The 15459-nt window shown below is 39.2% G+C and overlaps 1 protein-coding gene across 4 annotated transcripts in view; it reads right to left on the bottom strand.

Annotated features, from left to right (window-relative positions):
* Positions 1–2691: 2691 nt before the first annotated feature.
* PTCH1 (patched 1) overlaps positions 2692–15459 on the bottom strand; it is a 66332-nt gene continuing 53564 nt past the window's right edge. The window contains exons 20-24 of one of the 4 annotated variants that reach the window (XM_021531149.3): positions 13633–13775; positions 10608–10707; positions 9006–9260; positions 7423–7954; positions 2692–5882 (exon numbers count right to left, since the gene is read on the bottom strand). In XM_021531149.3, the coding sequence (XP_021386824.2) occupies positions 7424–7954; positions 9006–9260; positions 10608–10707; positions 13633–13775 (1029 nt within the window). In that variant the 3' untranslated portion in view covers positions 2692–5882; position 7423. Of the gene's footprint in view, positions 5883–7422; positions 7955–9005; positions 9261–10569; positions 10708–10815; positions 10893–13632; positions 13776–15459 lie in introns of those variants that run through there. The other 3 variants (XR_013341598.1, XM_077790145.1, XM_077790144.1) reach the window with 3 other exon arrangements.

Raw genomic sequence — 15459 nt, 5'->3', positions numbered from 1 at the left:
AGACATGACATCTATCACCAGGTAGAGAAAGAGCAGATTTCCCTTCATCGAAGTTACAAAACCTGGGAAAAAAAGAAGCATGATAGAGTTATTCCTTTGAGCTCTTCTTAGTTACCAAGTAATTCTTGTTAAATGCCTTTCCCCTCTCCTCTCTTTCAAAAGGCTAAGCAGATATGCCTTCATATAAATCCTTACCCCAATACAAACTTCAGATGAACAAATCCACAGATGCTAATCTTGACCCAACCTGGAACAGAAAATTCAGTTTTACCTAGGTGTTGAAATAAATTTATAATATCATTTTGGGTCTCCTAAATCAAATGGTGGAGCTCTCCTTCTTCCAGAGCACCCGGAATCTCTCGTTTCTGCCATAAAACACCTTCCAAATATTTCAGTTGTCTTTCCCCACTCTACAGATGGGGAAATCCACCTCGTTCAGTTCACACCCGTAAGTGAAGTGTAGCCTCTCTTCAACTGAGAAGACATTTCCAATCTCCAGCTTCCCATCTCCTCTGGTTTACAGCCTTGCTCCCCAGCAGGTTTCATTAGGCTGTGGTATGTCAGGCAGCCAGGAACCTGTGAAGTTGGATCCACTGCAAAGATTTGAGCTCAAGGGATGGAAAGACCGGAGAGAAAAGCCACATTTTTTGTGCTCCATTGTGCAAAGGTTTGCATCCACTGTGCACACTTGACGTTCTAATTCATCTAGGAGATTCACAGATCCAGCAACTTTCAGCTGGCAGCTTGAGTTAAGTCTGGAGAAGAGCCTCTGAGAATGCTTGGACTAGCAAAACAGGCTAAAACATAAGCTGCCTTGTGTTCTGTGCATCATTAACCCTAAATACAATCTTCTCCACTGCAGCCTTACCTTGTACCAATGGCAAGGTGGTGCTTTTCAGCTGCTGTGGCAGCTCTTTCTCTACCTGGTGACCCACCCATTTCATTAAGAAAGCTGTGGTAGGGTGCTAAGTGGCCTGGATGACACTGCAAACAAAGTATCTGAGCCAGAGATTTTTTTCATAGTGTCTATAAGAGCAAAATGATTTCTGCAGTAGCAAATATACCAGCATATACATTAAACTTTTTTTTTTTCCAAAGCAGAGTACTGCTTCATTTTTGTGCTTAATTAGCTGAAATTAACCAGGGAAAGTTAAATTGGGCATGTGTTTTTTTAAGCCACTTAAGTAAGGTAGTGCCGTCGCCTGGCATGCACCCTGTTCTAGCAATAAGATTCAACATGCTTGAAAGAAAAAAGACAAGAATGATTAAATGGAGTTGGAAAGTAGTAATTGTTCTCATTGCTTGAAGCAGACATTAAAAATAATTACAATTTGGCAGTGGTATATTCAGATATAAACAGTCAGTGTCTCAAAAGCTCCTTGGGAGTAAAAGTTAACAAAAATGAAACACCTGTTCATATATCAGTGCTGCTGCAGTTTAGCAGCATGCAGCATTCCTGAAGCTGTTAAATATATGCATTATGCCAACAAAAATTTGGCCACATGTTTACTTAAGGCCTGAATAAATATGGCCAATCTCTGGCAAAAATCAGATCAAATTCTTACTTGGGGTTAATCAGAGTGACAGCAAAATGATAAGAAAACTAAACATGACAAGTAATAATATCATGTAAATAGCTATTGCTGATGCAAAACAGAATGTTTGAAGGAAAAAATTCCATGTTCTGATGGACAGAATGTATTGATTTATTTACATGGTTTCCAGCTGTGTGAATGGAGCAGCTCCCATGGATGGCTGGGACATAAAAGATGAAGTGAGTGAGTTGAGCTAAAGCAAGGCCTAAGTGAGCACTATTCTCATGGGCTGTATCCACAAAAACCAAATCTGCAACCTGACTCAAGCTGGCTAATCCTGAGGGTGTGAGGGAGAGTATTTTGAGTAGTAGAAACATATGTGTTGAAGTTTTGCAGTTCAAGTGCTTTAACTCTGCTTTTCTCTTTTGTGGTTAAACTTCCAGAAAACATAAAACTGAAATTTGTATTTGTATTTACTCTGGCCATGGAAAGTAAAGGCTGAATTATAAATTATCTCAAGACAGGTTTGGGTTTTTTCCTTATGAGAAATTCAGAAGTCTCATGTAAAAAAAATAATCTAAGGGTTAAGACTGTAGCTTCTCCTCTCTGCCTAGAGGGGCTCATGCAGGGCACAAGGACCTTGGCTGGCAAGCAGTAGCACGCTTTCTGGAGGGAATTTTGTCAAGTCCCCCTTCTTATGGAGGGCTGTAGTTTTCGGAACTCAGAACACATTTATTTTTTCTTCCACAAAGTGGAAGTACCAGACTGATTCTGTTATCCAATTTAGGACACAACCACAGAGATGGGAAAAAGATAAAGAATTTCCTCCCATATCTAAGAAGAAATAACCTTTATAATAAAGTGCTTTAGCCAGCAAATTGTTTCATTCATAGTGAGAATGACATATATAACCCAGTCCTAAACCTATCCCCCAACCTGCAAAAGTAACAGAATCAACAGACAAGGACCAGCATGTTACCCTTTAGACAGGGTAACAAATGGCTCCTACTCCAAAATGGGAAAATCTGAATATCCCATACATCCCAAATACTGAAAGATCTCAGATCCATGCTCCAAATCAGAATGATTGCATGGTTGCACCTTCAGCGATAACCAGCAGTAAATTAAGATGCATTCCATAAAAAACCAAATCCAGTAAGTTATAATATTTTTTTATTCATGTTAGAATTTCTATCAGTGTTTGAACATTAATATTTAGAGAGTTTGTACAATTTCCGTTCAAAGCTTAAAATGAGAACCACACTAGATCACAAATGGTAACTAAAACAGTTCAGAATTGTATGAATATTCACACTCTCTTTCTCTCTTAACACTGTTAAACACTTTCTTTTCTCCAGGGGGTTTACAAGGAAAAGTGTGCACTGTAATTGTATCTCAGCAGTGTTCCAAAACATAATGGTATCATCATTACATATAAACTCTTTAAAAATATACTTCTGTCAAAAGACTTGATGACTACTATGTACACTACAAAAATAAATTTTCATATAAATAAATTATATGGCATAATTTTATCTTTGTAACTGAAATGACACAAACCCACTCCTACCAAACAGGCAGAAAATGAGACCCAGTTTGATTTTTTTTTTCCTTTTAACTCCTTACACTAAAAGCTACAACAAGTCCATAATGTAAATGTTATATACTCTTTCCTATTTAACATTAGTAAGCACTCTATACAAATAAAAATCCATTAAACAGTAAAAACATAACTGTAATAGTGTTTCCAATAGAAATAAAATCCCTGCATTTTGTTTGTTATAAACTGGCATGACAAATACTGTAAGAAAAACATTCTTATGATACAAAAATATAAATATCACCCATGATTAAAAAAGTTAAGAAACAAAACCAAAACAAAATAAATGTTGCCAGCCACTGAGTTCCCCCCTTGCCAATGTGACTATCGAAGAAGAAGGTCTACATTGTGCACAAAGCAGCAGACAGCTCACCCACACACAAGCACGCGGGAAGCAGGGGCAGGTGGAAGACACTGCAACTTGCCCTGGGCCCCTTTCCCTCCCGAGGAAGAGCAGGAAGCAAGGCAGCCTGCGGCACGGAGCGGTGCCAGCGGGAGCCCTGCCAGCCTCTGACACGTGAGCGCACAAGCTTGGTGGCTGAGGGCGGCTTCCAATTAGCATCATACAGTTTTGCTGCGGAGTTTGTATGATACGAGATCACTATGCTGCTGCTAGTGCTAAATTGGGGCCCCTCATCTTTTTGTCATCAAGAGTTTCCATGTTAGACAGTGAACTGGACCAGTAGGCAGTTGCGACATTAACCCTTGGTGTGCACTGGAACAGTAGCTTATGTATCACGGGAATGACACCAGGCTCTCGCCACCTGCTCTTCGAGCGTTCACATTGGAGATCTGTAAACAAGTGCCTCATATCAAAGTGTTTTCAAGTGAGCAAAAAAGGCATGGAAATTTGTGCATTCTAATTATCCCCATTCGTTTTGCTGGCAAGGTCTGTAGGCAAAGATAGACTCCCTGAAGCCACTGGAGAAAAACACTTTCCCATCAAAGAATTGGCCACTGCTGTTCAGGTATATATAAAGAAAAGCCCCACCACTGCTGTGTTTAGAAACTGAATATTGGTTGTGTTTGGCTCTGAATACAAAACTGAACATCTACCTGCTCTAAAAAACAGCTTGGTGAAGGGCAGAAAAAAAAAAGATGAAAAAAGAAGACAGATAATGAAAACTTGTGTTGCATTATTTTAAATTACGGTTCTTTGTTCCTACGGTTTGTTTCCAACTGGAACACAGATTGTAGTGTTTTTCCAGACCCTTCACCTGCAGCAATCCCCTTTTAGTTTAAAATAATAGTACAAAAAGCTAAATTAGTTTCGCAAAGAGATCCCAGTTTAGCTGTTATAATTAAAAGTGCCAATGCAGCATGGGAAAACACAAACAATAAAGAAAATAACTACCCAGGCCTTATGTGTCATTACCATCCTGGCCCACCAGAAAGCCATTTATATTTAAAAGTTAATATACTTTCTTTTTTTAATCCTTCTATTTGATTTTTATTACTTACTATTAACTCCTTTCTGCCATGAAAATAAGGTAACCAAAGATACTGCTTTCAATGCTGTAATGACTCAGCTAAGCCATGGCTTACCATCAAACAATCCATTATCCAGCTTCTAATGGCATTCACAATTAACAGCATCAAAATAAGGCAGATGCTCATTGTATTTCTATAACCACCAGCACCTCTCAATATCCAGCACCTTTGGAAGTGAAAAAATAATGGTTATAGTCCTTGCACTTACCTGGTATATTTTGTGAGGAAAAAAAAAATCAAAGCACTTCATGAACTGTAATTAAACCTCACAACATTCCTGGAAGGTAGGTAAGTGTAATTATAACCATTTTACAGAATGGAAAACTGAGCCATGGGGCAGTTAAGTGACTTGACCAAAGTCACGTGAAACAAGTCATTAAGGGTTTGGGAGCTGCAACATAATTCCAAACCTCAGCTCCCTGTCTTCTCTAGTATTTTAGCTGGGCCTTTTGATGATGGCAGTTTATGGTTGTATATATTGGTAAACAACAACAGAGTTTTCACTAGTGCCTACTAACAGGGAAAGCCAGACTCACATCAGCATCAGTGGGTTTGTAAGCCCACCAAGTGTTAACGTACAGTAAAAGATAAACTAGAGTACACCAGGAACATACACACAAAAGCATGCATATTTCCAGATGCACATTTGGACATATACAGCAAAACAAAACCTGCACATAACTAAGTCTATTTAAGCCTCCCAGATTAACTTGCTTTTCTTCATATTTGCTTATTTTAAAAATTACCACGCATAGCGTGTTTGAAAGTTAACAGTAACATTTCATACTACCACAGGGTTGTGATACACAAATTTAAAATATTTTAAACAGACATGTACCTTTAAAAAATCCTATTACATAAGCAATATTTGCATAGAATTATACAAGTAAATTATAAAATATTTAAGCAGCAGCAACTTATGCTGAAATTTAGAACTAGATTAAGCTTACTTGTGGCACAGATATCAATGTACAAGAAGTACAAAGAGCACACAATATTGTCCCCATTCTATTGCCCAAAGGCAAATTACTCCAAATTATACTACTTTACATTGTTCTTTTGTATATTACATATGTGTACATCTTTTAAATACTTAAAAGAAATATTTAACAAAATAATACAATAGGTTACAGTAACAGTGAACTGTTGTCCTGATGCAGCATGTCCTGTTCTACAACTTCAAGCAGTTCTTCTCTTCAAACAGTTCTGGAATACAGTTTTCCATCTTTGGCCTCTTCTTTGCTTCAGTTATTACCCTGTACAAATAAGGAGAGAGGAAAAAAGCAAACATTCACTAAATTTCAAGAAAAACAAACAAACCAAACTAAGCCAACTTATTTCATTATTCTTGTGGTTAGAGTTAGAGGTCAAGAAATGCTGGCTCTGCTTGCATCTCAGTCTTTAATTTCCTGATGAAGAAATACTGATTCAAATTCTAAAAATGTAGATGCTTTAATTTCTAAGTTCCCCGTTTCAGATAGCTGTGAAAAATCCACTCAAAAAAAATTCACTTCAACGAACAGTTGAAGGAGAAATATCCTACATTGCATACTGAGTTTATTTAAGAGTCTCTCACTACTGTACACTTCAGTTTGAAAAATCTAAACTCAAGTATTTCCTTATTCTGTGAATACTATTATTTGTCATATTTCTAGACTTCAAGGCTAAAGGCATCACATCTATTTAGGCTTTGGGATGTTTGGAGAGACATTTCATAATTCAGAATGTGGTTTCATCTTGAATTATGATAAAAATTTCCATCCAAATTCTGTGTGTGTGCATACATACGTGCAAAATATTCTAGAATCAAAATAAAATCACTTGCTCTGCTCAGACTGGTTTGTCACTGAAAAGCTCATACAAGCAAAGAGAAAAACCAGTAATCTTCAGATAAGTAACTATTCTTACACCTTATTTTTCCCCTGCAAGAGAAGAACATTGTAAAAATAGTGAGAAATAGTTTTTCATGTAAGAGCCCCAAGAAGTTTTCAGTGTAAAATCTGGGCAGCTCTGTCCTATGCAAACTTGCAATTGTCACTGCAGCTGTCCCTGGAAAGGCAGAGGTCAGCTCAGACACCTCCAGTGTATGAGGTCACTAGGGAGGTCTCTGAAGGCCTCTCCAAAGAGCAGGGGACACTCAGCTGAGCAGCAGTGCACTAGGCATGGTAGGACTTCCCACTTCTCACTTGGCTCATCTTCCAGAGGGATTCAGTCCTTATTATGGACTTTAAATTCTTTCATGACCTATTTTATTCAGGAGATGATAACTCCTGAAGTAGCTAGCAATTTTACACTCTCCTAAATTCTTTCATGAACTATTTGATTCAGGAGATGACAACTCCTGAAGTAGCTAGCAATTTTACACTCTCCTAGGCAATGTCATTTTATATAATGTGTTAGAGCATGCCTTATTCAGGGATCAGAAGACAGGACTTAGGCAATGGTAAATGCAGCTGCACAGCTCTGAAGATGTTGTACAACATCTCTGCTTTATTTTCCTCATCTGGTAAAGAGGGATTGTATGATGTACTTAACCATCTTGCAAAGTGCTTCAAAGCAGTAAATGTCTGAATGCACTATGACTTCCCAGTGTTGGAGTGCACTATGTTAGCCAACCTCATGTCCAGTGCAAAATGTACTATATTCACAGTTGGCAAATTTAAGGTGATCAGTGTGACCTGTAAGTACTGCTCTCTGTGAAAAGTTGCCTCTGAGAAACATTATTTTTCCTCTTTCTTTTGATCACACCACTGCCTGACACAGGCTGAACCTTGCAGTTACACAGAACGGACCTACCTTATTGTGAGCTGTTGCCAGGTACCCTTTCCTCACATTCAACATCTTGCAATTCTATAACTTCCACTTTAGAATTTCTTCTTTCACACTGCACATTAAAAGGCACGTGGGGGTCCTCAAATGGCGCGTGGCCGGCTTCGTGGTGTCCCTCATAGGATGGAAAGCTCGCTCCCCGGGCGCTGTGGCTGTGCAGGGCAGGGTGCACAGCCACGGTGACGGAGGCCGAGGCAGTCACAGTGGTGATGGGCTGGCAGTAGGCTGCTCCGGCGGCGCCCGCGGCTCCGAACGCCGGGCTCCGAGCGCTGTGGGAATGCGCCTTGTGGCCCAAGCGATCCCTGCTGCTGCTGGGCCCCGAGTGCCCTTCAGTAGAAATCTCAAAAGCGTCCCTGCGAGGGCGGTACGGAGGCGGCCGTGGCCCTTCCCTCGCTTCCCTTTTGGGCTGCCTGCCCTGCTGCCACGGCTGCTGCGCGCCGAGCTCTGGATTCAGCTGCAGCCCAGGGCTCGGCTGATGCCTCGCTTCCGGCTGAGCCACCTGAGAGAGACACGCACGGTTACGCCTCTGACAAAGCAAACCAAGCAAACACTACGCCTGCTCATATTTTATGCTGGGAATAATTATAATAATGCTCTGACTCTACAAAGGGGATGTTGTGGAATCTGATAATTGATTTTTCCATGGTTTTTGTCTGAAGTTATTAAAACCTGGAAAGCACATCTTCAGAAAAACACAGGATGACAGCTGAAAACATTATTGTAAGCTTCCTACACGCCGGTCTATCTCTTCAAAGGGATGGGTGACAAGCACTTGGTCTTAACTCAACAAGCAGAATTGCAGGCATTTGGAAAAGGCTATTCCATGCAGGGAACATACACAGGATGTTAGTAGGGTAGTTTGTATAGACTGTAGGAATCTGTTTTCTGATTTCCATAAAGAGCGTGAAGCACAGCAGCTACATCAGTCAATAAACCGTGACCAACTTCAAATGTGGCTGTGCTTGTACCTATTTCTAGGCCTCTGCTGAACAAAACCAGATCCGCATTGCAGCTCAGCATGCAACATCAGCAGGGGTAGGAGACACAGCTTTTTCACTTTCCTTTGAAATTGCAATTATGCCAATCCAGTAGCAAGATGCAACAAGGCCCAAGATTTGGTACAACACTTCAACTGCTTTCTTTTGGCTCTAATCTTTCTCCCCAAAACATGCTGTCACAGAGAGGTATATGATAGCAATCCACAAGGAGCTGTGTGAAAGAGGTTGGGATCTTGTAATCTCTCCTCCTCTTTCTGAAAACAGTCATCAAACAGACTGAGAGCTCTCTCTTGTGGCTGGTGCCAATAGGATGTAATAGCAATTACCCATGCCAAAGGCTTTTGTAACACCACTTTACCCCCAACTCAGTTCTGAAGGAGAGAATGAGGAAAACCTTCACTCCCTGCTAACAGGTTTTGGCACAAAGTGACAAAGCACAACCAGTCAGAAGGAGTTTTCCACAAAAATAAATAGTTTTAAAAAAACCCAAAAAAACCAAAACACACCAAAAAACTTCTCACCCTCCTTCTAGTCCATATGAAAGCTACTTACACCGGATCTTGCAAAGAGAGGATTCTCTGTTGCTTCCACTATTACTTGATGGACTGGCGCCCCAGGACCTCGTGTGGCCTCGTACTGATGCAGCTCTTCACTGATGCCAGACACCGTGGTTTGAGAGCTGTACTCAGAATCAGAGGAATCTGATGCATTATTTGTGTGGCCAGGTGGCAGTGCAAACCTCACAGTACCAGGGGGTGGCTCAGGAGATGGTGTGGGCAATCTGTCCTGTCCGTTGGCTGGAGAAACCTGATGGCAGCAACACTTTCAGTTACATTCAGCTAGCTTTACCCTTTCAATCACTAGTGCTTGACACAAACAATATTCTGCCAAATACACCCTGCCATGCCACAACAAGCTTAGCAGTATCTGTGTTTTCTGAACATAGATACTGAACTGAAAAAATTAATGGAAGTATAAAAGACATGACCTCCATCTGCAGATATGTATGTAAACAAGACTACACAGTTTCTTCTGAGTATCATTATCTCTGGAAGAGCATGAATATGTGTACATGCGGGCACTTGGAAATATAAAAATAAAAATAATATGTGGCCTTTCCTCCCCTTTCAGCAAGCATTAGCAGTGATTTCATAAAATCACCTTAGTGTGCTGGGACAGTGTTATTCCATGTCTATTTGTAAGGAGAGATGGATACACACATCACAGCAATATATATGGTAAAAACATACATATACACATTGTTTGAGTATGAGACAGGTCATGCACACTGTTAGGAATTAAGAGATTACACATTGTTGTCAAGACTGTTCTACTAATATTGAAAGAACCCAAACACTTCTGAAATATACCAGCGCTGTATACATACCTTGTGTTTTATTCTTGTGCACACACTTATATATATACATGTGAAACATAGCACATGGATTCTATTGATATGTGATAAACATAACCCCATGTAACACAATAATTGTATTAACTACAGAGTAGGTAATAAATGATCTACAACCAAACATAAAGTTGGTATCTGTGAGTTTGGACTTGGACTTTGTACTGTAAAGTCATCAATATCTAAGTGAAGTCTGCCCCACATCAGAAATGCTCCATGAGGCAGGAGGATGGTGCAGGGAGAGGTGACTGGGCAGTGGGGACCTTCTGGCAGACCAATCATGGTTACCAAGGTGTGGTCTGCCGACCACCACTGTGTGTGTTGGTCCACACAGCCCTTCCTGGTGGTCTGCTCAGTTAAACACTTCAAGGAATGCAACAGAGCCAGTGAGGTAGGAAAGTAGAAGGTATGTGTATAAAGCAAACTATCTTTTGCAAAATATTGAGAGAAATCCTTCTTTTACAAAGTTGTTTGCATATCACATTATGATAGTAGTATAAATAACACTATCAGGTTTGCTTATTGTGACCCCTAAAAGAAGACTTATTAAAGAAAAGCTTTAAAAAAGAGTAGTATCAACTATGTAAGGAACAATACTTTCAATAAAAATTTATAAAAAAGCTTGAGAGGAAGAAACTTAATCCAAGAAAATAAAAAAAAAACTTTCTAAAACTGGGGGGGGTGATTGAGTGGGACAGCAGTGCAAACATAGTATTATTTTTCTGTTCACCATTAATTCTACTGACCTCAGGGTATGGTCCAAAGAATGAGAGAAGAACAGGAAGCAGCACCAATCCATTGAGAACTCCCAGAATGGTTAGGATTGCCAAAACAGCAAAGAAATACCTGAAGTACAGTTTAAATGGTTTGGGGGAGAGAATAACCACTGTTAGAAGCAAGGGATTACAAATTACTCCCACATATGTTAAAATAATACAGATACTAATTTAACATATTATTAACATCAAAGGAAACAATTATATAACTTTCCATATAAGATATAGGTATTTTTACCTTTTGAATTAGAGAAGCTACATTCCACAAAGTGTTAGTTGAGAAAGGAAAGAAAAAAATTAAATTTGTTAGTTTCCCAGAATCTAGAAGCATGTAATGTTATTTATGAATGTGTTACACAAACACAAAAATATGGAATGTGCAGGGAATGGCTGAATGGATTGAAAGCACAAATACAATGAAAAGGGGCCCCCATTAGTGAAAACCCAGCAGAAGCAAACAAATGAAGTGAAGGGTGTAGAATTTAAACAATTTTGTGTAGAAGGAAAAGAAGCCCTCTTCTCCCAGCAGCTAATCCACTGTGAAATGCTTCTGCAACTTATAGCACAATGTCTAATTAAATCTACAGTATATCAGGTAAGGGTTTTCCTTGCCGTTCATTAATCAAACTTAACGCCTAGAATTCTGTGAGTTCCAGTTTCACCAAAAAGCTTGAATTGCAACTCTTTTACAACACAGGAACCCGCTTTCTGCAAAGAAAATGCCCATTCTATAGTAAGCTTCAGCATTGTACTGAGTAAGAGCGCTCCACAATGGCAGAGCTGCATTGCAGGCTAATCTTTTGTTGAACAATTTAGCATCTCTGAATACTCTTGTTTTGCGTCAGCCAATTCAAACATAAAGGCTGAAATACTATGGAAGAAGAGAAAAGTGCACAAGTAGTTGTCCTTTCCCACCACTGAGGGCTAAGGTCTGGGATCCTTCATGAATACCAAGGTAAACCTGTCAGTAAAAGGAAAGTCTTGCTAGTTGGTATTCGGCACAGCTGGGGCTCAGACTAAACTTAAGGCTGCGTTGTAAGTAATGATTTCAAGGACTCAGTCTTGGTAAATTCCTGGAGGAGAAGGCAAAGGAGAAGAACAGAGGGGCAAGTTTGCTACTAATGGGTCTGCTGATTACATTGTCTAGCTGGCAACAAACTTTACTGCCTCCTTGTTTCCACATCTGATCAAATATATCAGACTCCTGTAAAACTATAAATATCCTGCTATTGTAAACATTTGGGAATTTCTGATCTGCATTAACAAAAATCAGCAAGCCAATCTACTCTACTAACATAAACCACCAGAACTTTAAACTGGGACACAGATCAACAACAGACATTTAAAACATTTGCATCTCATCCATCTAACGTTAGAATAAACAGGAGGATTATAGCTTTGACCAGTTGGTGTATACAGTGTCTGTTAATTTACTTAATCTTCCACATTGCTGGACTAATCTGTCGCTTTCCGGAAGTTTAGGATCTTCTTCGCCCACTCTAACAATGCTCAGGCTCCCCATAGTTTATTTTATTATATTTTTTAAACACAGCAAACTGAAGTGAGATTGTGCTATAAAAACAGAAACTGATGGCCAAAAAAAGTAAAATAACATAAGTTGAAAAGTTGAAAGGCTCATTTTGTAAACTGAGAGCACATCCAATCCAAATTTGGTGTGAAGGGCTGCTACAATCTTCCATTTGCTATGACACAAAAATGTGTGCCAAAATCTCATCTGTTAAGTAGGAAAGTAGCACACCAAAAATATACCTCTGTAAATTTAGGTTAAATCTACAGTAATCTGTAGGTCAAAATGTTCCAACCCTTACAAAACCAGGTCCTAAAAGAATAATTCTATTTCTTTGATACCAATTCAATAAACTAAAAAAATAGTGATCTGACATGGAATACCTGTGTAATAATAATCTTTATGCAGGTTTCATGAGATCTAACTGCAAACTGCCTGCTTTCTTCAAATCTCTTTCATACATAAACAAAAAGCCTGATGAGATTTAGCAGTCATTCTCTCGGTTCCTGCCCCTGACATTTGTTGTTCTTGTTGTCAAATGGATGTCAGTTAAGTCTAGTCATCTATCCAGCTTATGTCTACCTAAGTAGTTAAGCCATCTTTCAGAGCATTTTTATTTGGCCCAGTTCTACCTCAGTTCCATTTTAGGGCTTGGATTATTTTTTTGTGTGTGTGCTATAGTTTACCACAAAGAGCCTGTGTTACTTCTAAGATTAGCCATTTTGCAGAGCTCCACAGGTTGTTTGGAATAGAAGAGGATCTGTTTCATTGCACTTCTCAAATTCCCCTCAAGAAAAGACTTGCTTTCCTCTATACTTGACAAACACACATTCTTAATTATATTCACAAGAAACAGCCTGCTTGTAGTTCTAAACAGAAGGGCCTTTAGGCTTTGCTGTACAAAATTTTAGTATGAAGTTCTGTGTTCATATTTATGGCTCCCCAGCTCCCAAAAAGCGCCTCCTCCCCGCCACATCCCCCCACCCCTTTTCCTCATTATGTAAAACCTACATAAGGATAGACGGGGAAGGCCCTGAGAGAGTCACTTGCAGAACAGTTGAATATTTGTAGGTTCACATGTCTTTTGCATACAAATTTTTATGCATACAAGAAGTCTGGAGGACCTCGAGGCTAAAGGTCAGCTGCAGCTAATACTGGACAATACAAGATGCTTTGAACTAATTCAAACCCAGAATCAGCAAACTTTCTAAAGAGCGACATTTTTGTGTTCCTTCGTGCTAAGTGTCAGATTTTCCTGGAACAGATTTTAATGTCAGCAATGGAAACACTACCATGTCTAGCAAGTAACAAGGAGTTAATAAAACAGAGGGAAAGCAGGGCCATGATGTAAGCATACTTAACACAGCATGCATAGTAATAAAATGACAGATTCACTGAAGTGAATAAAAATTAAAAGCACACTTATTTTTATTTTTGAAAGAAATTCAAAACACAAAAATCCTTTACCTGACAATGAAATCAAACTCTGATCCTGCAAGCATTAACACCCCAAGAAGAGTGGACACAGCCCCATCCAGCACTGGTGCGAACATGTGTTCCAATGCAAGGACAGCCCTATGGTTCCTGTCTCCTATGGCAGTTAAAAACGCCTGTAAAACAAAAAAGTCCATTTCCTTAGGCAGATATATACAACCTTCCAAACAGCCTCTCTCCTAGCATACACAGAATTCCATCAGTTAATTAGCTAAACTACAGTTTACGGAAGTTATCTCTGGAGCTGCCTAACCCTTGAGAGAAGGCTTGACCCTGCAGATGTACCACGTAGCAGCTGCTGAAGTCACACAACCAGAGTAAGCACTGATAACAGAGTCAGACCATAATAATTCTGGAAACAATGCCTACTTGCAACAGTAGCCTTTTGTCTCTGGATTTGCCTATTTCCACCTGAAAAGAATCCATGAAAGCACTTCAGGTGTGAAAATTGCAGGGCTGCTCCTCTCATTCTCATGGGTCCATGGCTTCTGTGACTTTTTTAATATTTTCATTTCACTCAAAAATTTTTTTGAAACTTTTAATACTTCGAAGCTAGTAGTTCTATACATGAAAAATTATGCAAAGAATAGTGCTGAACATGGTACTGTCTGAGCAACAATATCACCAGTGAACTGTCTTCATCCCTGCAGCTCTGTATGAATAAGCTTTATCAAGAACATGCAAATGCTAGTGCCATAAATTCATTACAAATTTGTCAACTCTGTGTATGGCTTAATGGTTTAAGAAAACAAGAACCTGACTGATCTTCTTACTGTGATTTTTAAGGGCTCTCTTTAGTTAATTCCCTGCTGGCTATTAAGATGTGTGCTGAAGCAGCTATCTTCCTCACAGTCCTGGAATTTAAGTCTCTCTTCTCTAGAACTAGGAAAAAACTAGGGTCACAATTCACAAGCAATAGCAGAAAACTGACCCACAACAGGATTGTGAATCACTCTTAAACTCAATTAAATTCAGCATTAAAAGTTCCAGCACTATCTTTTTTGTTTATACAACACTGATTTGGCTATTTATATGTTCCACAGTTTTTATCTCCAGTGTCTATGTGAGAAAACCACCATTTTCAGTTTGTTTGGCATTTTACCTTCAGGCACAGGTGACCTATAAAGTTCTGTAAATTAAATCAGCTTCTTCCCATCTAGAAACAACTGTTTTGTCCTTTTTTTATTCAATTTTTCCTGGTTTAAGTCTTCAATACTAGGAAGCTGTCATTTCTTTCTTCCTTATCTACACTAACACTTGCCAAATGATTCCAAGTCCTAGCAAATTTATTTGCCTCCAAAAGTCTATCTGTAGACTGGATCTAACTGGATCACCTGAGGGATCCAGTTGCTCCTCTTTAACCTTACCCTACTTCCACTTTGGTTTTTCTCAAAATTATTTTTTGTATTTAGGGTGACTTTTTGTGCTCTAACTCTGTACATCATCTAAACAACTAGATAAACAGTAGAAAAATATTATCCTACAGACTGCAAGTTTGTGCCAATGGCTTCTGAAAAGAACATGAAGATTTTACAAATGGAACACTAAGTCAAACACATTCACATTCAAGAAGTGCAGAAATACCAAATGCCACAATATCTGATTTTGAAAAACTCCTTTGAGGAAATTTCCTCTTTTGAGAGATAGAGAATCTACATGCAAGAGGAAACAAAAAGCTGTGTATCACTAGTGCAGCAACACTGAGGCTTCAGACAAGGATAATGAGAGTCTGGAATGAAGCAAGGTGATTTAAGATCACTGTTTTCTCTATATAATTACATTAATCAGACAAACAGGTAT

Source organism: Lonchura striata, chromosome Z, assembly GCF_046129695.1.
Source record: "Lonchura striata isolate bLonStr1 chromosome Z, bLonStr1.mat, whole genome shotgun sequence".
Classification (NCBI taxonomy): Eukaryota; Metazoa; Chordata; class Aves; order Passeriformes; family Estrildidae; genus Lonchura; species Lonchura striata.
Note: the sequence above shows the minus strand (reverse complement) of the source record. Positions and strands in the feature narration are given on the sequence as shown.